Source organism: Cryptomeria japonica, chromosome 2 (assembly GCF_030272615.1).
Source record: "Cryptomeria japonica chromosome 2, Sugi_1.0, whole genome shotgun sequence".
NCBI classification, from domain to species: Eukaryota; Viridiplantae; Streptophyta; class Pinopsida; order Cupressales; family Cupressaceae; genus Cryptomeria; species Cryptomeria japonica.
The window spans coordinates 634,529,850-634,555,331 of record NC_081406.1 but is presented as its reverse complement, the minus strand read 5'-3'; the positions used below and the strand labels follow the sequence as shown (position 1 = coordinate 634,555,331).

Below are 25,482 nucleotides of genomic sequence, written 5' to 3'. Positions count from 1 at the left end.
AATTTTTAAGAGAAAACTGAAAAACCAAGAAATCTAAGGTTACAAACCATCATTTTTATAGAAAAAACGATAAAACCAAGATAACCAAAATCCCACACGAACATCGTAAATTACAGATGATAATTTTGAAGGAAAAATTATAAACCCTACGAACAATTTTTGAGGAAAAAATCGTGAAAACCCTACAAACGACTTTTGAGGATAAAATCATGAAAACACAAACAATTTTTAAGGAAAAAATTGTGAAAACCCTAAAATGTTGCACGGCAAAACCCTGATTAAAAAATCAAGCACAACCCTCCCATGATTTTTTGTCAAGAAAGAACAGAAAACCCAAATAATTTTTTAGGCTAACTTGATAAAACCCATCAAATAAAAAAAATTTATGGGAAAAAATTAAAAAAACCCCTTCAAGAACTGCATCAACAAAGCAAACACAAAAAATGCCCTCCCACGACCGAAAAACGGTGCCCAAACATAGCCAACACCACATAGAATTGCAGCCAAAAAACCACTGCGAAATCGTAGAAAAACCGACGAAAAACCCGGAACCCTAGTCAAAAAAAATCACTAGTTGTTGCAGAAACAAACCCACGAAAATCATGAGCTCAAAAATGTGAAAATACACAGAAAATAGCCACAACGTGCAAAGAAGTCGCTGCCCAAACAAAAAAAAAAATCTCCCAAACACGTCGCGATATCACGTGCCAAAAAACTCGAGAAAAAAAATGCACGCCAAAATTCTGCCAACGCCTCAGAAAACACCCTAAAAGCCTAGGTTTGCAAAAGAAAAATCTGCCAAAAAACGAAATTCACCCAACAACCCGTGCTCTACCATAGAACCCTCAAATTTTTAACCACAAAAATCTGGAAAAAAAAACGAAATCCTGGCTCGCCCAAAAAAATCTCGAAAACTTCAACGAAAAAACTCCAATATTTTTTTAAAAAATTATGGAAATGAATTCCAGGTAACACCTCCACGAATTTTATTAAAAAAAATCGCCAAACTCTATGGAATCCCATCGACCCGCTTTGATACCATGAAAAATAATTGAATCAATAATCAAATGATATTTAATTTATCAATAACGAATATACAAGCATATATAAAAGAATTACAAGACGGTGTTCTAAAAAGAACAAACCATTAATCTAAAGCTTCAATATGAAGCCAAAACACTTGTGCTAAATAAAGCTAAAAGCTAAAATCTAAAAAATAAACTATGTGTTCTTATAAAAAAAGCAATAGTTTCACTTAACGAACTAAAAAGCAAAAAGCTAAGCGTGTCGACAACTAAGATGACGAACTGAAAAGCTAACGACTAACTAAATGACCATTAATAGAACCACTAAAAAGGTAAATGACTAAAAGAATTAATTATTCTAATAGATTTGAGCTGAGAAATTTGTCTTAATCTTGATTTTGTAAAGTTTTGGCAGGAATCTAGGGAAAAATTCAGAGCAACTGCTCTGTTCTGGGTTAAATCAAAAACCAATGAGTACAGTAATTTTGGTGTAGACCACGAAGAAGAGAAGAGCATGGAAATTACCTTCCATATCCCTTTAGCTTGTAGACATAAAACAAACAAATGATCCATGGTTCCAGCATCAGGTTGCAATCAATATGGCTGAATGATTCATTTACATCATTCGGTAATGGGGACTTTACAAATGAGGATTTTGAGGAGAAACCACAAAAATGTTTCCTCTAAAGCTGGAACAGCAAGCTGTTCTACCAGTGTGTTCCCTGTTTGGTCCTTGCCCAAGTTCTTAATGCCATTACTATTTCTAAGGATCACATCTCTGCATTGAGTTGACTGAGGAGGAAATCAACCTGTTGGAGGAATGGAGTTTGGCAGGCCATGAAGACATTCTATTTCCATTTCAATTCAGGCCCACCTTTTCAGATAGTGAGCCACTTGTGTTTGATCATCCACTATCATTGCCACTAGAGTGGTTCCAAGATATGATTAGGGCTTTAAAAACACATTCCATAGTCCTAAACACCCATTATAAAATGCTTGCTGATGTCTAAGCCACCCAGGAATTCATAGAAGACAATGGAGTGTTAAGCTGATTCAGGTTCATTTACTTTGTCTTCATGATTTGGCCCAGTGGGAGCAAGTCATCCTTCTATAATTACCATGACAAGCTTATATTATACCTATGATGAATTTATCTAGTTTTTATCTATAGGCATTCTGCAGCCTTGAGCAATAGTTGTTTTGCTCCAAGATACACAACAGAATTTGAATTTTGTTTAAATGCCACACAATGAAAAGTTCCTCCTCCAGCTTTTTGTTAGAGGCTCAGAGACTTAGTAGATAAAGAAGCATAGCCAACAAGACTATCTCTATGAGATCAATACAACATTTAATATGAAATGTTTACAAATTCACTGTTGTAACTTTTTGCAGAGCCTGGCGACCAATTTGTCCCATACTCAAGAGCCCCAAAGTCAGTTGTTTAAGAAATAGTGCAAGTGTGCTGTCACCAGGCATGCCTATTTGAGTCCTACAATGTTCAAGATCACGCATAGACCACATGTTGTAAGGTGTGCCCATTTTAAGTTCTATTCATGATAGCCCCCTTACTTTGTGGTGGTGTGTTTAAAAAGAACAATGAGGAATTTTTTGAGTGTATCCTGTCCAAATACTGATTGGAAGAGTGCGATAACACCTTAATAAAGTAAGAATCTCCCTCAGAATCATAGTGGAGAGCAAAAACGTAGCATTTGTTGGTGTCGGAAATAAGCCACACCCGGACTGACGATGGATTGGTCCAAGAGGGGCCGATAGCTCAGTGGTAGAGCACTCCAGCAGCGTATGGAAGGTCCTAGGTTCGAGTCCTATCTGGTCCATGTCTCAACATGGTATCAGAGCCAGGTCTAGGCTAGGAGCCCCAAGCACACGAGAGGTGTGGCTTAAGGGGGGGTGTTGGTGTTGGTGTTGGAAATAAGCCACACCCGGACCGACGATGGACTGGTCCAAGAAGGTCCAATAGCTCGGTGGTAGAGCACATTCTATTCTGGCTAACAGAAAACTAACAGCTAACTAAGTATTTACAGTAGATTACAATAGATAACCATTAACAGGAAATAGAAACTATCAATTATCGTAATACCCTCCCTTGATGGTTAACCTATCCACTACACCAAGCTGTCCTCTGAATTTGACAAACTTATCTAGACCAAGTGGCTTGGTGAGAATGTCTGCAGTCTGATCCGCTGTAGGAACATACTGCAAGTCTATGATCCTGTCTTCAACCAGCTGTTGTATTTAATGACAATGAATATCTACATGCTTGGTTCGTTCATGGAAGATTGGATTTTGGGCTAACTTGATAACACCATCGTTATCAACAAACAAAGTGGTCGGGCCTGCTGGTGACATCTGCATATCCCCAAGCTTCCGACGAAGCCAAACAGCTTCACAACCTGCCTTAACTGCCCCTTTGTATTTGGCCTCTATAGACGAGAGAGAAACAGCTTGTTGCTTCTTACTGGTCCATGTGACAGCACCATATCCCAAACTAAACACATATCCAGTAGTTGACTTTTTATCGTCAACAGAGCCTGCCCAATCTGAATCTGTGAATCCACTGAGTCTAGGATTAGAACTCCGAGAGTAAAGAATTCCATAATCAATAGTGCCCTTCACATAACGAAGCACACGCTTTGCGGCCATCCAATGATCAGCCTTGGGAGCTGTCATAAAGCGTGAAATGTAGCTGACTGCAAAGCTGATATTAGGTCTAGTGGCAGAGAGTTAGATGAGACTGCCTACTAGTTGCCTGTATGTAGTATCATCAACGGGAGGAGAATCAGACTTGGCTGATAACTTCAGACCTTTCTCCATAGGTGTAGATGCAGTCTTGCAATCCTGCATACGAAACTTGTCTAACAGAGCCCTAGCATATTTAGACTGAGAAATGAATATACCAGAAGGTTGGTGCCAAACCTCAACATCGAGGCAATAATGCATGAGCCCAAGGTCAGCCATGTCAAAAGACTGGCATAAACTTTGTTTGATTCCCTGAATCAAAGATGCCGAACTGCCAGTGATGATCAAATCATCCACATAAATGACCAGAAGGATGATATCACTGTCAGTAGTCTTGATGTACAAGTTTGAGTCTGAAGAATTCCTCTTGAAGCCTTGATCACTGAGGTACTTATCAATTTTCATGTACCATGCCCTAGGGCCTGCTTCAAACCATAGAGAGCTTTCAGCAATCTGAGAACCTGGTGTTCTTTACCTACAACCTTGAAACCTGGAGGCTGCATCATATAGACCTCTTCTTGTAGGTCACCATTCAGGAAAGCACTCTTGACGGCCATCTGATGGACCCTCCAACCAAACTGTGCTGCCATGGATAGGAATAATCTGATAGTGCTCATCTTTGTTGTACGAGCAAAGGTCTCCTCATAATCAATGCCCTAACGCTGAGAAAAGCCCTTTGCAACTAAACAAGCTTTGTACTTATCCAAAGTACCATCAAACTTGTATTTGATTTTGTAGACCCATTTGCATCCAATGGGTTTCTTCCCTGGTGGAAGATCAGAAAGGTCCCAGGTGTGATTCTTCAACAAGCTTTGGTGTTCAGATTGCATAGCATGTTCCCACTCTGGAATACCTTTGGCCTCGGAGTATGTCTGCAGTTCAAACACACTGTGAATGTTGACCATGAGAGCAAAATTAACGGTCCCTATAGGTTTGCTCATTTTTCGAGCAGTTCTCCCATCAATGAGTTCATCATCCTAAAGATCAGCAAGTGTCTTGGCCCACCATTTAGACCAGAGAGGAGAAGGACCAACATTAGCATCAGGAGATGTTCTATGATCAAGTTCCTCATCAAAAGAATCCAGATCAAAATCAGGTGAAGCATCTGCAAATCTGGGTGATCCTACAAGAGAAGTAGGAGGTGTTTGTACAGGATTTTTTGGAGTTACTGGAGCTGCTGGAGCCCTCCCATCAAGTGGACCTAATGGAAGTCTAACCCCCAAATCATGAGCCTTCATAGGCTGGTCTACTAAATCAGGAACAGGAGAGACGGGCATGAATGGTCCTCGCTGCTCATCAAAGACTACATCACGACTATACAGGAGACGAGATGTCTCAATGTCGATCAAGCGGTAGGCTTTGTGAAGACTACTATATCCAGTAAGCATAAGTTTATGGCTCTTGGCATCCAACTTGGTGCGTGAAGCATCAAGAATCCAAACATAAGCAAGAGAGTCGAAAACCTTCAGATGACTGACTTTGGGCTTGTGACCTGACCAGGCCTCTTCCGAAGTCTTGCCTTTGACCGCCACAATGGGTGACCAATTCAAAAGGTAGATTGCAGTGTTAACTACTTCTGCCCAAAACTGTTTCGGAACATGTTTATGGTCGAGCATGGATCTAGCCATCTCAATGATTGTTTTGTTTCGACGTTCAACTACATTGATCTGTTGTGGTGTGTGGGGTGTGGTTAACTAGCGCTTGATGCCATGAATATCACAGAAGCTAGAGAATTCATTAGAACAAAATTCCCCCCCATTATCTGATCTAAGAGCAATAATAGATTTCCCAGACTCTTTTTCAACTAGAGGTTTAAACTTCTCAAATACAGTAAAAGCTTCTGATTTCTTTGCAAGAAAATAGACCCACATTTTTCTACTGAAATCATCAACAAACAACAGAATATAACTAGACCCAAGAACAGAAGGAGCAGCCATAAGGCCGCAGATATCAACATGAACAAGCTGAAGTACCTAAGAAGCCCGCCATGAATCGCCACTATTGAAGGGTGTGTGATGTTGCTTCCCAGCCTGGCATGCATCACAAACTCCAAGTTGCTGAGTCTGAATCTCTAGCAATCCAAGGACAAGCTCTTCCCGAGCAAGCTTAGAGAGATAATGCACATTTAAGTGCCCATACCGCTGATGCCAAAGAATACTGACAGAAGACTGTCGAGCAGCCATAGCTAGGTCCTGAGAAACACCAAAATCTGCAAGTCTGAAAAGACCATGATCCTCAAGACCAACTACAACAACTGACTGAGTCTCCCTATCAGTGATGGTGCACTGATGTGAACTGAAGGCGACATCAAACCGTGGAGAGTGTCGCAACATCTGACTGACAAAGAGTAGATTTAGTTCCATCCTTGCAACATGGAAGACATAGAGGAAAATGAGATTCCTCCCAGCAGACTAAATCTTAATGTTGCCTTTGCCGACAACCATGTATTCTTCCCCGCCACCAAAAATAACAGAATCTGAATAAGGCTGGTAGTCAGTGAACCAGTCTCGAGGATGGGTGAAATGACGAGAGGCACCTGAATCAATGTACCAGGCAGACGATTTGACATGATCTGCGGGTCTTTTAGCCATGAAGGCGTAAAAGGCAGATTTTGTCTGCTCAGTGTGCTCTGCACTGTTCGCTTTGGGCTGCGAACTAGATTGCTTAGATTGGGCAGCTAAGCGCTTCCGACATTCAACCTTCATGTGACCATACTTGTGGTAGTAGTTGCATTGAATGTTAAATTTCTTGGAGCCTTTGAGACAAGAGCAGAGGGTTTCTGCTAAGAATGAGACTTGCCCTGATCCTTGTGAAAAGATTTAGCAGCAAAGGTTTGTTCGATGGAGGTGGAGCTGGAACTGCTACCAAACTGTTGTGTCCACCGATCTTGTTGAAGTAGAAGTGTGCAAAGATTTGTGAACTTCAAATCAACACCAGTAGACGTGATGATGAGAGTTTCGATAAAATGTGCGAAGGACTTGGGTAAACTTTTGAGGGTGATTACCACAATGTCCTCTTCCTCCATCTTGCGTCCAATGGCAAGCAACTAATCACAGATTTCTTGAATCCTATTCAGGTGATCCTGGAACGATTTCCGCTCATCCATGACAATAGAAAACAGAGTGTTCTTGAGAAAGAAGGCCCTGCTTTTATCAGAAGTCTCATGTAGGGTTTTGAGATGTGCCCATATCTCGGCAGCTGTTTTGCCGGATGGAATCTGAGAGAGTCGATCATCAGCTACGAATAATTTGAGAAGCATCACTGCCTCCCAATTATGCTGGTCATAAGTAACCTGATCAAGACCAGTTGTTGTCGGACGTGAAGTAGTATCCAAAACAACCTGATCGCTGCCGCGATATTCAAAGATGGTGAGCATCCATTGCTTCCACGTGCTATAATTACGACCATTGACCTTTTGATTTCCTTCGAGCGGAATATTCGTCAGAGATGCCATGGCTCGAATTTCAGTGAAAACGTGAAAAACTGAGAAGGCACGTACTTTGAGACAAAATGTCAGAGGACTCAAAAAAATGAAGAGGTACCCAGAAGAGAGCTTGAAAAACCTAGAAAGAATATGCTATCAAAATTTGGATCCGCTGGCTCGAAAATCGAGGCACCTAGAAAAATCGGACGACAACCCAAGGTGAGTTCTCGAAAAACCCACCACGAATCTGCCAGCAGAAAAAAATTTCGGCTAAATCTGAAGGGTTAAAAACAGAAATTGAGTGAAAAGGACGAACTGAAATTTGCAGAGAGGAAAAACGCAGCCACAAACGCACGATTTTTCAAAAGAACAGCCTGCAAAAAATCACGAAATTCTCCCTACACGAAAACAGCCTCAAGTTTGCCCATGAACTGAAAAAAACTTACACGAATAAACTGGATTTAATTCGAAGAAATTACAAAATTTATATACAAGATGAGAGACGATGTTTCCTTGGAAAACGATCGTGAAGAATAGAAACATTCTATTCTGGCTAACAGAAAACTAACAGCTAACTAAGTATTTACAATAGATTACAATAGATAACCATTAACAGGAAATAGAAACTATCTATTATCGTAATAGTCTCAACAGCATCAGCAAATTGGAAACTAGTAACTCTATCCTCACCATTTACTACCAAAATGCATGTAGTTGATTTTGGCCTTTGCCATTTGAAATCTAGCAGAATAAGTCTAACCAACAGGGTGGGTAGTTAATGAATTGAAACTTACCAAAGGGGAAGGTAGTTAAAGAACGAGTCCATTGAAACTTTGAGATCTAGGGTTTTAAATAATATTTTCTGGACTTAAAGATATTCAATCTCAACACTGAACACACAAAGGAACAGAGTCAGCAATGTGTCACAATGGATATGACTTGGCACTTGATTGTGGGCATTACACTTATCCAAAATTTGAAGTAATACAACTAAGCTTTGGATAAAAATACCACGGACTGAAAGAGCTTTTTGTGTCCAAAGCATAGAACAAAGTGAGCAATGTGCCACCATAGATATGCTTTTGTACATGATGGTAGGGATTACAGTGATAAAAATTTTGAAGTTATACACCTATGCTTTGCATGGAAAAAGAATCTAAGTGAAAGGTTGTCAGATGTGTTTTGTTTAAATGTAACCATAAACTTTCTAATCATGTCTAGGGGTGATCATTCCTAATCTTTGTTTGCATGGCATGATAAATCCCATGTATGCAAACCTTGTGGATGCACATACTACAATTCTGCAAAAGCAATGCCAATTTGAATATCATTTACCATATAAAAGCCTGCCATAACTAGTTAATGGTTAGAAGGGCATACAAAAAGACCACTTTTCTTAAAACTAGCATCACATAAAGTTTCTGAAGTACTCATCAACTAGAAAATATTAAGTAACCTGTATCCTATGTAAACTTCTCGGATGGACAGTGGAAGCATTTTTGTCTTGAAAATTGAAAACTCGAAATACATATTTGGATGGGAAAATCCTATCAGCAACATCCACTAAAAAATGTTATGTCCATGAAGTGTTCCCAAGTTTCTAAATACAATTCTAATGTTTTCAGGGGGGCATTTCCAGCTGTTCCAGAAAGGCTTTTGATAATTGTTGTCATTTAATGACACCCTTGGTCCATCAGTGAGAACCGATCAGAGATACGTTCTACCAAAATGTTGTCATTTTATGACACCTGTGGTCCATCAGTGAGAACCGATCAGACATATGTTCTATCGACCAGCGCTGTCCTAGTTGATCAAGGAAAGAAACAAGGGAATCATAAAATGTGAAGTGTTGTCTTGTAGGGAAGTGGAAGTCTTCTCCTCCCTGGAACCCTGAAGTTCCCAAGTTCCCCGTAACTCCGGAACCCCGAAGTTCCCAAGTTCCTAAATGTTCTCCTCCCTGGAACCCCGTAACTCCTGTACCCTGATGTTCCCAAGTTCCTAAGACTTCCCCTCCCCGGAACCCCGTAACCCCGAAGTTCCCAAGTTCCTAAGTGTTCTCCTCCGTGGAACCCTGGAACCCTATAACCCCGAAGTTCCCAAGTTCCTAAGTCTTCTCCTCCTCGGAACCCCGTAACTCCACAACCCCGAAGTTCCCAAGTTTCTAAGTCTTCTCCTCCACGGAACCCTGTAAATCTGGAACCCTGAAGTTCTCAAGTTCCTAAGTCTTCTCCTCCCCGGAACCCCGTAAATCTGGAAGCCTGAAGTTCTCAATGTCCTAAGTCTTCTCCTCTCCGAAACCCCGAAGTTCCCAAATTCCTAAGTCTTTTCCTCCCCGAAACCCCGTAACTCTGAAGCCCCGAAGTTCTGGTGCAGGGGCACTCAAAGATGACTCCAAGGTGTGATAGAATATGTGTTTGAAAGCAACATGATGTGTTGTCTTGAAGGTTTCTTGTGTAGATCGTAAATCGATATGGTAGGTCCAATGCTATGTAATAAGCCCTAAGGTTCCAAAGTTGTATACTTGATCACAAGCCTTGTATGGGCATTTTATTTGTGTTTTTGGTGTCTAGGGGTCCTAGAGGTGTTGTGTGTCCAATTTGTAACCTTCAATATGAAGGCAAGTGTGTGATGTCATAATATGTAAAAGTTGCTATGTTGTCATGAGCAATTTTTGCAACTTTTTGAGTTGTGGTTGCCCAACGGCTAGTTGGTTGCATTTTGTACGTTGGGAAGTGGTTAGAAGGCTTCCTTAGTATTTAAGCCTAAGGAACGATTCCCAAAGGTAACATTGAGGCTTTGAATGAAATTTATGCTTCCTACCAATCTGAAACTGTCATTTTTACTGCTTTTTCTTGAGTTCTTGGTCTTAATACGGATTTGTACGGACTTCTGGAAGATCTAATGTTTTGAAACGGGTGTAGCAGTGAATCACCTCTCATTTGAAGTTGGTTTGAGGTCTTTAAGTTCTGTGATTGAGGAGTAGTTGATTTTTCTTCCTCGCTGCCTGGTAAAACCCTTAAAACCAGGGTTTGGATGCAAAAGGAGACCCTATTCAACATTCCTCTATTGGAAAGGTCTGAAACCCTGAGGAATGTTGGATTACCATGTATATTAGTTGTTTTGCTTGGTTTGGGGAGCAGAAGATCTCGCCTTGGCACTGTTGGAGTGATGCCCTAGACTTGACATCTCCATGTGGCAAGTATATGCAGTGAAGGATTGAATGAATCCTTGAGACAGTGGACACAACGGTAGTAAAAGTTTGCATTGGAAGGACCCTTAGGCATGTGCAGACCCTCTCCAAGAGCCTTGACTTCCTCTCCATCCGACTAGTGAAGGTTTTGAGGCCTAAACCTCTATACCGGCTAGTTAGACCAAAATAGGGTTTGAAAACTTGCACTCAAAACCCAGATGCAGAAGTTTGAAATCTTTTAGAATGCCCAAAAGGGTACTCGAATATCAAATTTGTGCAAGGGGTTGTTCAGGTAGTTTGATAGGTGGAGTGGGAAAAGTCCAAATGGAGGGCTAATTGCTTGTAGCCCTATTTCCTAGGTCCATAAAGGAAAAAGACACAAAGGGCTTATAAATACCTATCAAAGGGGTCAAGGTCAATGTAAATACCTTATCAAACATATACAAACACTCACATATGATAGATTCCACCATTTGAGCAAAAGGTCATGTTGGCAAAGGGCTTGGGGGTTGTGAGGTGTCTTGGTTTAGGGGTTGAGTATTTAGGAGTAGGAGTCTCCTAGAGAAACTAAGTTGTCCTGAGAAGATTGATCCTTGGGAAGGATCAAGGACAGACTTGATAACCTTTAGAAGGTTGGAGACGTTGGACCATTGGATGGTGCCAAGTGTTGACCCCCTAAAGAAGAAACCAAGGAATTGGCCCATTACCACCAAACCCTCTGCATCATAGTGGTATCAGAGCTATACCAAGGGTGGAATAGTGTATGTCAAACTCAGAATTTGGAGAAGAGGCTGATACAATGCCTCCTAAGGCAATGAACCCAAAGGCCATCAAGAAGATGGTAGAGGAGTTGCTTGAAGAGAAACTCAAAGATACCGGACAGTCCAAGGGAAAGGACAAAACTTGTGATGATGAATCAGAGGAGGAGAATGAAGAGCAGGAGGCCATCCCTCAGAATATGGCACCTGATCAAAAGATGTTCTTGGATGCTTTGAAATCAGTAAACATGGACAATGTGGAAAGTTTACCTATTTATAGCGGTAGCTTGAATGGAGAAGAGGTGCTTGAATGGATAGAAGCACTCAATAACCACTTTGAGTACAAAGAAGTTCCAGAGGAGAAAAGAGTGAGTTTGGCAAAGTCTGGACTTAAGAGGTCTGCCTTGTTGTGGTAGACAGTGTTGCAGGAAGAAAGAATGAATATAAGGAAGAAGAAGATATCCTCTTGGAAGAGGATGAAGAGCAAAATCAAAGACCAATTCCTACTAATAGACTATGAGGTTCAGATGTACAAGAAGCTGCAAAATATCAGACAGAGGGAGTTGGATGTGAATGCATATACTGAAGAATTTCACAAACTAAGTCTTAGGTCCAAGAAGCATGAAGAAGAGGCTGAGAAGGTGGCTAGATACTTGAATGGGTTAAGGCAAAACATCCAAGATGAGATCAGCATCATGGCTCCAGACACTATGCACAAATGCTTCCAATTGGCATTGAGAGTAGAAGATAAGATAAGGCGAAGAGGAGAGCAAAACAATAGAGGAAGGGGAGGTAGGAATTTCAGAGGTAGAGGTTGCTATGGAGGAAGAAATACTCTTTCAAAAATGGCGACACCAACCAGCAAGAGTCCAATGGAGAGTTCAACAATAAGAATGGAGGCTTTAGAGGAGGAAGAAGACCTTTTGGTAGGCGTAGGCAAGGGTCCTGGTGTTTCACTGGTAAATGTTACAATTGCAACCAAGTGGGTCACACCATGAGTAGATGCCCGGAGAAAGCTTCTAGTTCACATGGACCAGAAAGGACTCAACTTGTGCAAGAGGATGATGGACAAAGTATCAATTCACCCATGGGAAATACAGGTCCCACGTTAGATGGAGAAAGCCTCATGCTAAGGAGGATGTTATTGAAGGTACCCCAATACAAAGAGCCACCACAAAGAATGTCACTCTTCAAAACTACTTGTAAGTCTCAAGGTAAGGTTTGTAAGGTGATTGTAGATTCTGGATCCACTGAGAATATTGTTGCTTTGGAAATGGTAGAGAAGTCAAAATTGAAAAGGTTACCACATGTGAGTCCTTATAGGGTGTCTTGGCTTAACAAGGGGCAGCATGTAGTGGTAGATGAACAAACTTGGGTGGATTTTGAACTAGGAGACTATAAGGATAGGATCTTGTGTGATATCCTTCCTATGGATGCTTGTCACTTGTTGTTAGGCCACCCTTGGCAGTATGATGTTAAAGCCCAACATGATGGGGAAAAGAATGTGTACGTTATTTCTAAGAATGGTAAGCAATTTAGGATGGAACCCTTACCTGATCAGGGGCAAGAGAAGATTGTTAGTCCAAGTGTCATGTTGATTAGTGGGAAAGAGTTTTCAGATCTCCTTAAGCAAGAGGAGACCCAAGGCTATGCTTGAGTCTTATTCCCAAAGGATAAACCTCAACAAGAAAATGGTGCAAAGAGAGAGGTTCCTAGTGAAGTACAAGCCATGTTGGATAGATATGAAGGAGTTGTAGCCAAAGCCATGCCTAATAACTTGCCTCCAATTAGAGAAATCAGTCATCAAATTGATTTGATCCCTGGTGTAACCTCACCCAACAAAGTTGCCTACAAAATGACTCCCAAACAAAATAAGGAGATATCAAGACAAGTGCAAGAACTATTGGACATGGGGTTGATTAGGAAGAGTTTAAGCCCATGTGCTGTACCTATTGTGTTGGCACCAAAAAAAGATGGAACATGGAGAATGTGCATTGATTCTAGAGCCATTAACAAGATCACAATTAGGTAACGGTTTCCTATGCCTAGGATTGAAGACCTAATCGACTATCTTGGGGGATCTTGCTACTTTTCAAAGATTGATTTGAAATCAGGTTACCATTAGATCAGAATCAGACTTGGTGATGAGTTGAAGACTGCCTTTAAGACAAATGAGGGTTTATATGAATGGTTGGTGATGCCCTTTGGGCTCACAAATGCACCCAGTACCTTTATGCGCCTCATGAATGAGGTATTGGTTGACTTTATTGGCAAATTTGTTATTGTTTATCTTGCTGACATCTTGGTGTATAGGAGGTCCAAGAAGGAGCATTTGAAGCATTTGGATCAGGTTTTGAGGAGGCTTCATGAGGAGAAACTGGTAATCAACCTTGAAAAGTGTGAATTCATGAAAAATGAGTTGGTGTATCTAGGCTTTGTGGTTTCTAAGGAATGTTTAACGATGGATTCTTCAAAGGTTGAGGCTATTGTCAATTGGCTTACACCTAGGACAGTAGGGGATGTTAGGAGCTTTCATGGATTGGCTTCTTTTTATAGGAAATTCATCAAGGGTATTAGTCATATTTGTGCTCTCATCCTTAACACTATAAAAGGAGGAATCAAATGCAGGTTTGAATGGACAGAGAGAGCAGCCCAAAGCTTTGAGATTTTAAAGAGGAAGGTTGCAGAACTTCCTACCTTGAGGCTTCCTAATTTTGATCAACTTTTTACAATTGAATGTGATGCAAGCAAACAAGCAATAGGTGCATTTCTTAGTCAAGAAGGGCATCCGGTGGCATTCTTTTCAGAGAAGTTGAATGAGGCTAAGCAAAGGTACTCAGCCTATGATTTGGAGCTCTATGCTATGGTACAAGCACTTACAAAGAGGCATCATTACCTTCTTCCAAAAGAGTTCATTGTGTACACTAATAACCATGCATTGAGTTTCCTTAATGGGCAGGAGAAGTTGAACCAAAGGCATATCAAGTGGGTTGAACAGATCCAACCTTACACTTTTACTATCAAGCATAAGAAGGGTGTGTCTAATAAGGTTGCAAATGCCTTGAGTAGGAGAGTACTTACTATCCAAGAAATCCAATGTCAAAGTGTTGGTGTTGATTCTCTTAAACTTGTGTATAAAGAGGACAAAGATTTTAAGGATGCTTATGATGTTTGTACTAAGTTTTCTGATTCCTTTCATGTTGAGTTCCCTGATTTCATGTTGCAGGATGGATTGCTCTTTAAGGGGCATCAATTATGTATTCCTCAATGCTCTATGAGGGAGAATATCATTAGCGAAAAGCACAATGGCAGCCTTGGTGGTCATTTTAGTTTGGATAAAACTTTGGAGCAGGTATCAAGGTTTTACTTTTGGTCTCAGATGCAAGCAGAGGTAAGGAAATTTGTGGAACATTGCCCCATTTGTCAAAGGGCAAAAGGAGTTTCTACTAATGCTGGTTTGTATCAACCTTTACCGGTTCCTACTAGACCTTGGGAAAGTCTTAGTATGGATTTTGTACTTGGTTTGCCCAAAACTTCTAGGGGGTTTGATAGTGTCTTTGTCATTGTTGATAGGTTCAACAAGATGGCTCATTTTGTGCCATGTGAATGCACAAATGATGCATCTTATATTGCAGGTCTCTTCTTCAAAGAAGTTGTAAGGATACATGGTCTACCTCTCAATATTGTCACTGACAGAGACTCCAAGTTTGTGGGTCATTTTTGGAGGACTCTCTAGAAGAAATTGGGTACCAATCTGTCATTTTCTTCAGCATACCATCCTCAAACTAATGGCCAAACTGAGGTGGTTAATAGATCTCTTGGCAATCTTCTTAGGTGTCTTACAAAGCAACATGGACAAAGTTGGGATTTGGTGATTGGACAAGCTGAATATGCATATAATGATTTAGTTAATAGAAGTACAGGGAAAAGCCCATTTGAAGTTGTGTATGGCTTACATCCTAGAGGGATATTTGAACTTAGAGACCTTGGAGGTATGGAAAGGAGTGCTCAGGGAGAGGACTTTGCCATCACTATTAAGGAGATCCATGATCAAGTCAAGACTTCACTTCACAAAAGCGCAGAAAAATACAAACTCCGAGCAGATGTTAAGAGAAGGGATGTTCAATTTCAGGTAGCAGATTTGGTAATGGCCTATTTAAGGAAGGAGAGGTTGCCCAAGGGCCAACCCTCTAAATTGCTCATGAAGAAGATAGGACCTCTCCGCATAGTTCATAAAATTGGCAACAATGCTTATGAGGTTGACCTTCCACCAGATTTGGGGATCTCTCCCATTTTTAATGTATGTGATTTGACAGCCTTCAAGGGTCCTTTACCTGATGCAGCACCTGGTTCATCTCTTGTGGAAGAGGATGTAGATTGGGTGAAGGATTTGCCATCAAGCAAGCCATTGGAGTTGGAGAGTATCCTTGATTCCAAAGTGGTCAAACAAACTAGAAGAGGGGTCTACAAGGACTACTTGGTGAAGTGGAAGGACCTTCCTGAGTCTGAAGCTACTTGGATGTCTGAAAGTGATATCATCAAGCATGGCACCTCCATCCACCGTTTGGCAACTCAAGGGACTTGAGTTTTCTTGTCCAGGGGAGTATGGTGCAGGGGCACTCAAAGATGACTCCAAGGTGTGATAGAATATGTGTTTGCAAACAACATGATGTGTTGTCTTGAAGGTTTCTTGTGTAGGTCCTAAATGGATATGGTAGGTCCAATGCTACCAATGCTATGTAATAAGCCCTAAGGTTCCAAAGTTGTATACTTGGTCACAAGCCTTGTATGGGCATTTTATTTGTGTTTTTGGTGTCTAGGGGTCCTAGAGGAGTTGTGTGTCCAATTTGTAACCTTCAATATGAAGGCAAGTGTGTGATGTCATAATTGAAAAATAAATTGAATGAATGATTCAATAATCGGATTATCTATTCAACAATATACAAGCGTATATATAGAGATTACAAGACGACGTTCTAAATTAAGAACAAGTCGTTTAAAGTGAACTACTAAAAAGCTAAACGCTAAATAAAGCTTAAAAGCTAATTAACTAAAAAGAAAAGGCTAAATGCTAAATAAAGCTTAAAAGCTAATTAACTAAAAAGAAAAAGCTAAATGACCATTAAACAAGGAACTAAATATAGGTGACTAAAATATAATTAAATATTCTAATACCCTCCCTTAATGGTCATTCTATCTACTAACTACCCTCCAGAAGACACTGCAGGTCTTTTGATCACAAATGAAAAGAACACTCTGCTGTGGTGGAGACCCTCCTTGGATTTGAAAAGTGTTAATGACCAAGAATACCAAAATCCATCCAACTTGACGTTGTGTAACCAAATTGAAACCTAAAACCATGATTTTGAAGAAAAATAAGCAAACCCTCCAAAACTGAAGATACAAATCATCATTTTTATGGAAAAAAATGGTAAAAACCCTTGAAACGATTTTTGCCACAAAAATCGAACAAAACCCTGAAACTTTGCATGGCAAGACCCAAAACACCACGTGGTAAGACACCAAACATCACCCGGTAAAACATCAGACATCATGCAAGAAAACACCAAACAACGTCACGTGGTAAATTACCAGACATCACGTGGTAAAACAGCAAACCTCACGCGGCAAAATAGCAGACATCACGTGGTAAAACAACACTCCCTGATTTTTGAGGAAAAATCAAGCAAAACCCTCCCGTGATTTTTTTGTGGAGAAAAATCAAAAAACCCACGCAAGCTTTGCAAATGACAGATAATAATTTTTAAGGAAAAAATTCTAAACCCTTCGAACAATTTTTGAGGAAAAAAAAATGTGAAAACCCTAGGACCTGTAGGACGAGGTCTGGCCTAAATCAATCTGATCAAGCAAACGATATTCAGAAATCGTGAACATGCACTGTTTCCAGGTGTTGTGGCAGTTGAACTTCTGACTGTGTTCCAACATGATGTTGGTCAAAGATGTCATCACGAAAATGGAGGTTGAACGAGGTCAACCTAGTGAAAGCATGAGGCAGAAGAATTTGATTCAAAAATCAGAATAGAAGCAACTGCACAACACGAAATTCCAAGGCGCGAATTTCGAGGTTTGGAAAAAACTCAGAAATTAAAAAATTTCTGCAAACTTAAAACAGCATAAATGGTGCCCAAAAAAACAGCAAAAATCCCAACGTCCACAGAAATAGCAGAAATTGTGAACTGTTTTTAAATTCCAAAGCAAATTGCTGGCACAAAATTCGAGGTGTGGAAAACAAGGCACCCAGAAAAATCTGAGACCAACCCAGAAAAGCTCTTGAAAAACCCACCAAGAATCTGAAATCAAAATGTAGATCTGACGCAAAATTGAGGCACGGAAAACGATGCACCCAAAAAAAATCTGACAACGCCCCAGTTGGGGTCTCGAAAAACCCACCAAGAACCTACAACCAAAAAAAAAATTTGACTTGAACTGAAGGGTCAAAACCCTAATCGAAAATTGCAGGAACCCTCGGAAAAAACCTCCAAGCTGCAGGCCCGAAAATCTCCAGAACCCTAAAAAAAACATGAACTGTTGCCCAACACAAAGAAATTCGCCCACAAACCAGAAACCCTCAAAACCCTCAAAGAGCCTTCAAAAATGCAAATTTAAAAAAAATCTGGAAAATATTCCAGAAAGAAAGCTGTGAAAATATTCCAGAAAAAAAAACTCCAAGTTGCAAGCCAGAAAATCTCCAGAACTCTAAAAAAAACATGAACTGCTGCCCAACACAGAAATTTGCCCACAAACCAGAAACCCTCAAAAAACCTTCGAAAAAGCAAAATCGTTTTTTTAATAAAAAAACAATAAAAATTATCTGGAAAATATTCCAGAAAGGGCATGAATTTTTATTAAAAAATTCACCAAACTTTAAAGAATCCCATTGACCCACTCTGATACCATGAAAAATAAATTGAATGAATGATTCAATAATCGGATTATCTATTCAACAATATACAAGCGTATATATAGAGATTACAAGACAACGTTCTAAATTAAGAACAAGTCGTTTAAAATGAACTCGTTGGGAAGTGGTTAGAAGGCTTCCTTAGTCTTATTTAAGCCCGAGGAACGATTCCCAAAGGTTACATTGAGGCTTTGAATTAAATTTATGCTTCCTACCAATCTGAAACTGTCATTTTTACTGCTTTTTCTTGAGTTCTTGGTCTTAGTACGGATTTGTACGGACTTCTGGAAGATCTAATGTTTTGAAACGGGTGTAGCAGTGAATCACCTCTCATTTGAAGTTGGTTTGAGGTCTTGAAGTTCTGTGATTGAGTAGTTGATTTTTCTTCCTCACTACCTAGTAAAACCCTTAAAACTAGGGTTTGGATGCAAAAGGAGACCCTATTCAACATTCCTCTATGGGAAATGTCTGAAACCCTGAGGAATGTTGGATTACCATGTATATTAGTTGTTTTGCTTGGTTTGGAGAGCAGAAGATCTCGCCTTGGCACTGTTGGAGTGATGCCCTAGACTTGCCATCTCCATGTGGCAAGTCTATGCAGTGAGGGATTGAATGAATCCTTGAGACAGTGGACACAATGGTAGTAAAAGTTTGCATGGGAAGGACCCTTAGGCATATGCAAACCCTCTCCAAGAGCCCTAACTTCCTCTCCATCCGACTGGTGAAGGTTTTGAGGCCTAAACCTCTATACCGGCTAGTTAGACCAAAATAGGGTTTGAAAACTTGCACTCAAAACCCAGATGCAAAAGTTTGAAATCTTTTAGAATGCCCAAAAGGGTACTCGAATATCAAATTTGTTCAGGGGGTTGTTCAGGTAGTTTGATAGGTGGAGTGGGAAAAGTCCAAATGGAGGGCTAATTGCTTGTAGCCCTATTTCCTAGGTCCATAAGGAAAAAAGGCACAAAGGGCTTATAAATACCTATCAAAGGGGTCAAGGTCAATGTAAATACCTTATCAAACATATACAAACACTCACATATGATAGATTCCACCATTTGAGCAAAAGGTCATGTTGGCAAAGGGCTTGGGGGTTGTGAGGTGTCTTGGTTTAGGGGTTGAGTATTTAGGAGTAGGAGTCTCCTAGAGAAACTAAGTTGTCCTAAGAAGATTGATCCTTGGGAAGGATCAAGGACACACTTGATAACCTTTAGAAGGTTGGAGAGGTTGGACCATTGGATGGTGCCAAGTGTTGACCCCCTAGAGAAGAAACCAAGGAATTTGCCCATTACCACCAAACCCTCTGCATCAAGTTCCCAAGTCTTCTAACTTCCAACAACTTGCAACACTTCTAGATGGCATGGTCAACACTCAAAGCTCTTAATGCTCCACCAGCACTGGCAACTTGTACACTTTCTTTCATGGAGCTACAGGGGCGCATTTAATGATTTTTGCAAGATTTCCATCATGTGGAGTACAGGGCCATGCTTATTTATGGTTACTTGTTGACCTTCTTGTCATGCATGCATGCTCTGACTTTGGAATGTCAGGCAATCCACCTTCTAGAAGTACTTTTCTTCTTAAATTGCCCTGTCAAGGTATGGTCAGGTTGCTTGCATGTAGACCATGTCAAGTGCATGCATTCCCTGACTGACATTCCTCTATACACACAAGGGTCAAGGCTTCTCTTCCTTGACCAATGGTCTCTCTTTTGCGACCAGTTTTCTATATAAAGGTTGTTAACCCTCATTGTAAAGGGTTATCTCCATGTTGGCTTGAGCTATTCTATGGTCTTTCACTTCTCTTGAAGACTTGTATTTATCTTGCATTTCTACAACTATAAGTTTGGCCATTGGCCTTATAATGAATTGAAATCATCATTCTTACCTTCCTCCAACTTATGCATGTTGTGTATGTGTTCGTACCTTCATTGTAATTGTATGTTGGTGGCTTTCTCTCACGTGTATGCTGTGTTAACTTATTTTCTGAGTGCGACTTGTGGCAAACCTTCTCCCCTTTGACACTCAGCAAAATCTAACATCCATACATGTGTTTGGGGTCATTCATGCAACTGAAGTTTGTGTATCTCCAAGGTGTTTCAATTGGTTTTTGTGTCATTTCGGGTGGGGAGAGGAACACCTCTCATCTTGGTGCATCACCTCCTTTCATATTAATTTTTCCTTCTTACCTTTTCTCTGCAAGCTGTTAGGATAGGTTTAGAAGTAGAATTTGGAGTGTTGAGTTGGTTCAACACCTGCACTTGGATTGAGAAGGAAGTCGGCCTTCTCCGGAGATTCAACCCCATTGCGCAAGGTCCCACACTTCAAGATTGTTTCCATGTTTCACAAGGTTGCTGAGTTGATATCTCAGCAAGGGTGCAAACTTTTGTGACAACAATAACATTGATACAATTTCAAAACAAAAATTACATTATTAATTTCCTATTGTTTCAACTTTCCCTATTTCCCTGATATATATGCAAGCTTCCAAATAAATTTGGATCATACTCATCCTTATCTTTGCTGTTTCCACATTCAAGTTTCCAGTACTCACGAAAACATAGAGAAAAATCAAGTCTTGCTAGGTCTATTGACTAAAAATCTTAATACTTAAACTCTAGCTTCCAGATATTATTTCTTTTTATCATTTTCAATCCATATTTAACAAATGCCAAAAGGAGGATGGTTAAGGATCTATAAGATCAAACCAAACATCAAAAAAGAAAATATCTCTTCATATGGGAACCATCTTTATGAACGCGTGCTCTTCTTTCAAACATTGTGAAAAAAAAGAAATGAATAGAAAGGTAAAGGGATTTTATACTATAATCAATAAATAAAAGAAAATAAAAAAGCATTGTTTGTCTATATCATTTTTAAGAAGAAAAATAAAATATATAAATCAGCTTCCATCCAAAATTCAACCAAACGTGAATTATTATCTACTAACCTAATCGGTGGGTTAGATTTTCTTTCTGTCGAGCCAACCGCTCAGCTGTACTCTTACTATTATCTATTGCAATATCATATTCCTGTAACCAAACACGTGCCAATAATCAATCATTGTAGATGCAGTCTAGGTTATTTCTAAAACACAAAAAAGTAAAGTTGGCCAAGAGTCTAAATAAATGCATTTAAAGGCCATTTCACTAAACTGCAGTTTTCTAAAAGCAAAAATATGAAGCCATGAAATAATGCATAAAATTGAACACATCCAAAAATGCAAGAAACCAAAGTCTAACAATTTTCTTGTGTACTAAAACTAGCATAGATATTTTAAACACATCCATCTAAAAGACACTGAGATATCAATATATACATTTGCGGCCTAAAAACAAGAATTTAAAAATAGCGTAATTATAATATTAGTTGTTTTATATACAACTTAATAAATTAATATTATAATAAGGAATAATAAACGCAAATTAAATAATATTAATATATAACAATTTGAATTATCAATAGAATATTACTAATTAATTATTAAACTATAAATACAACCTATTGACAACAAACATAATATTTATATCAAAGAAACATTAATCATTTGGGGAATTAATCAGCAAAACAAAAGTATAAGATTTTTTTCAAAAAACGGATTTACAAAAAAAGGTAAAAAATTGCAGAAAAACAATCAAAAACTACTTTTTTTTAATATTTAAGGGCATTTCCATAGCATAGAGATATTGTAGGCAAATAAAATAGACACTTCAACACATGAATTGTAGAAAATAGATTTTCGTTGTTTATATTCATATCGCTAATTACATTGCACAAAAACATACCACAACATAAATAATATCTAGATGGTGGTAGATGTCAAAATGTCAATTACAATATCTCAGTGTAGGGAAACTTTCAATGACATATAATGTTTCTTTGTATTATAAATATATTACTGGTTTTAAATAATCTATATTAAACAAATCAACTGTATATTAAAAACTATTAAATAATTATTATATAATTATAGTGAATTATAAAAAATTGCTAAATTATAGTATATTAACATATCATAAATAATTAAATAGTTATAATAAAGTTTTAAAAATAAATAAAAAAATATAATATTTATTTATTTAATATACTGTTAATTTATTTAATTCTATAAAAAAATTATTTTTTCTGCATTCAATAATATACTAGTTTACCGGGTTCGCCCCTAGACACCCCTGGTTCGGGTCCAGTACGGTTCGGGTCCCTGGTTCGAGTCCGGTCCGGCCTTGGTTCAACCAAGGTTCGAATTTCCTAGAGGGGGTTCGACCTAGTTCGAACCCGGGTGGACCAAGATCGAACCAGGTCGAACCCGGGCGGACCCAGGTCGAACCCAAACGGTTGGGCGGCCCAAAACGCACGTTTTTATGCAAAATTTTAGAGTTTTTTGAACTCCGCCATGTAAAAAGTGAAACTTATACCCTAAAAGTGACTTCTAAAACATTATATTCACTCATTTCACCTCATTTGTGTTGCAAACAAAAGTTTTAAGAGAGCAAGTTGAAGAAAGGGTGAACAAAATTTGGCTTCCAAGATCAAATAGGAGTTGAAGACTGATTTTTGAAGCTTCAACAAGTGCTGCAGCATCATTTCCATACATTTGCAAGCTCCCATTGCCTACAAGAGGTAGATTTTTTAACATTTTTTTCCAGCTATTTTTGTTTCCAAAATTTTCAAACATGAAACATTAATTGTTTTTCATTATTTTGTTTTTGTTTTTGTTTTTGAATATGTTTATGTTATTTCTTTCCATAGGAACTAGAATGCCATCTACCTCTTCCTCCGTTGGCAATGAACAAACAATTACAAAACAAAGAAATGATCTGAATTCTCCCTTATGGAAGTATGTTGACATTTTAAACCCACTTCCAAGAGGTGGGGGATTCCGTTGGAGATGCCAAGGATGCGGTATTGAACGTAATAGTTCATATTATCGGGTAGTAGGCCATTTGTGTGCTATAAAAGGAAGAGGCATCAAAAAATGCCTTGGAAAAGATGGTAACCCTATACCAAATGAGACAGTGATGAAATATTTTAAGGAGCATCAGGAGGCAGAAGAGAGAGAAGCCTATAGATTGACTCAAACCTCTGCAAAGAAAGCAAGGGGAATGCAAGCCCCATCTCATCCCGATGTTGTAGTACAAGACCACCCCTTCTTTTCCACAAATGAACCACCCTTGACACGCAAAAGAACAAAGGGGCCTTTAGAAACCGCATTTCAAAATAAGAGTAGAGACATTGTTGACCAAGATATAGAAAGGTGCATTGTGCAAATGGGTTGGCTTTCAATGTAGTTCGCTCCCCATATTGGAAGGAAATGATAAAAAGTGTTAATGAAGCTCCAAGAGGGTATAAGGGCCCAGGTTATGAGAAGGTACGTGGAACATTATTGGACAAAGAGGTGAAGAGGGTTGAAGATGCATTGAAACCCATAAGGGATTCATGGGCAGAGACAGGTGTAACAATTGTTTCAGATGGGTGGAAAGATGCTAAAAATCGTCCCTTGATCAATGTCATAGCGGTGTCCCCTAAAGGGGCAATGTTTTTGAAAGTTGTGGATTGTGAGGGCCAAGTAAAAGATGGCCAATTTATTGCAGAAATTCTCATCTCCGCCATTGATTCAGTGGGACCCCGCAATGTTGTCCAAGTCATAACAGACAATGCAAGAAATTGTAGAGCTGTCGGTTTGTTGGTTGAGGAACGCTATGATCACATCTTTTGGACACCTTGTGCAGTCCATTCACTCAATCTTATGCTACAAAGGATTGGGACTAAAATAAAATGGATCAAAGATGTGTATACAGAGGCTGAGGACATCCAGATGCTCATCACAAAACACCACATGTCTCAAGGGATTTTTAGATCCTTTTCAAATTTGGAGCTATTGAAGGTAAGTGAAATAGTGATTTAATTTTACATTTTCTGATTTTTTTAATTTCAATGTTCATTATATCATTGTGTAAGCTATATTGTGTATTCTTCTTTAAAGTTTGGCTTTATTTTTTAATCATTTTGGCATTAATTTGTGTTATAGGTTGCTGAGACCCGTTTTGTATCAAACGCAATCGTCTTAAGACGACTTGTGAAAGTTAGAGTGGCACTATGCAATACGGTGATCAGCAACAATTGGACTGTATGGAAGCAAAGTAGCAGTGAGAGGGCAGAAAAAATAGGGAGAGAATATTAAATGAGAAATGGTGGGATCTTGTTACATATCTCCTAAGTATCACTAAGCCCATTATGAGTATGATTCGCTATACCAACATGGATAGGCCTTGCATTGGTGAGATTTATGATGGCATTGACTCAATGCTTGAAAAAATAAAGTTCACTATAAATGCAAAAGAGAATGACCCCGAGGAGCAATTCTTCAAAGAAGTGAAAGCAATTATTGTAGAAAGGTGGAATAAGATGACCACTCCTTTGCATCTTCTTGCCTATGCATTGACACCAAAGTACTATAGCAATCAGTTTCTTGATAAACCAGGAAGGATTCCACCATGGAGAGATCTAGAAGTATCTGATGGGTACAAGGCAACATTTCTTAGACTATATCCTGATGATGATTTGCGAGATATTGTTACAAATGAGTTCAAAGAATTCCCAAATGGGAATGGTCTAAGTGTTGAGGCACTTCGTCATAGATCCAAGAAGGATGCTTATAGCTGGTGGTACTTCCATGGTGCATGCTTCCAACACCTACAACCCCTCGCAGTAAAATTTTTATCACAAGTAAGTTTAATTAATTAAAAATATCACAAGTTTATTTATAGTTTACTTTGTCTTCATAGGTTGCTAGTTCATCTGCTTCAGAAAGAAATTGGAGCACATACTCTTTCATCCACTCAGTAAAGCGCAATAGGTTGCTATCAAAAAGAGCGGAGAATTTAGTATATGTGCATTCCAACCTACGTCTTCTTTCACACAAACAACGTGACTACACACAAGGGGAAACGAAGATGTGGGATATAGAGCCAGAGCATACTGATTTGGATGCTCCCGCTTCTCAGCTTCTTGCATTGACACTTGATGACTTGGAGGGCGACCAAACTTATAGTGCAAGTGGCGTTGGCTCATCTAATGTCAATGTCAATGATGATGATGATGATGAGGAGGAGGAGGAGGAGGAGGATGAATTAGCTGATCCATTTGATGATTAAACTTTATATTGTTGAAAGTTGAAACAATGATACTTGAATATTTTGTCATTTTGATATTAAACTTGATGTATATGATGCTATTATGGTATGATCATGATGCTATGATTACAAGTTTATGTTTGTTATGTTGTTTATATGATGCTATGTGACATGCTAATCTTAACAGGCTGCACAAATATTAAAATATATATATACATATAAATTTACATATTTTTGTACTAACGAACCCAAACCCCTTTTCAAAATTTTGCTGTAC

The 25,482-nt window shown here is 39.2% G+C and overlaps 1 protein-coding gene across 1 annotated transcript in view; it reads right to left on the bottom strand.

The window, feature by feature from the left end:
* The window catches only part of LOC131046894 (TATA-binding protein-associated factor BTAF1), a 158,443-nt gene that overhangs the window by 118,146 nt on the left and 14,815 nt on the right, over positions 1–25,482 (bottom strand). Inside the window, exon 6 of the mRNA XM_057980723.2 lies at positions 21,023–21,104. Within this exon, the coding sequence (XP_057836706.2) occupies positions 21,023–21,104 (82 nt within the window). The remainder of the gene's footprint in view (positions 1–21,022; positions 21,105–25,482) is intronic.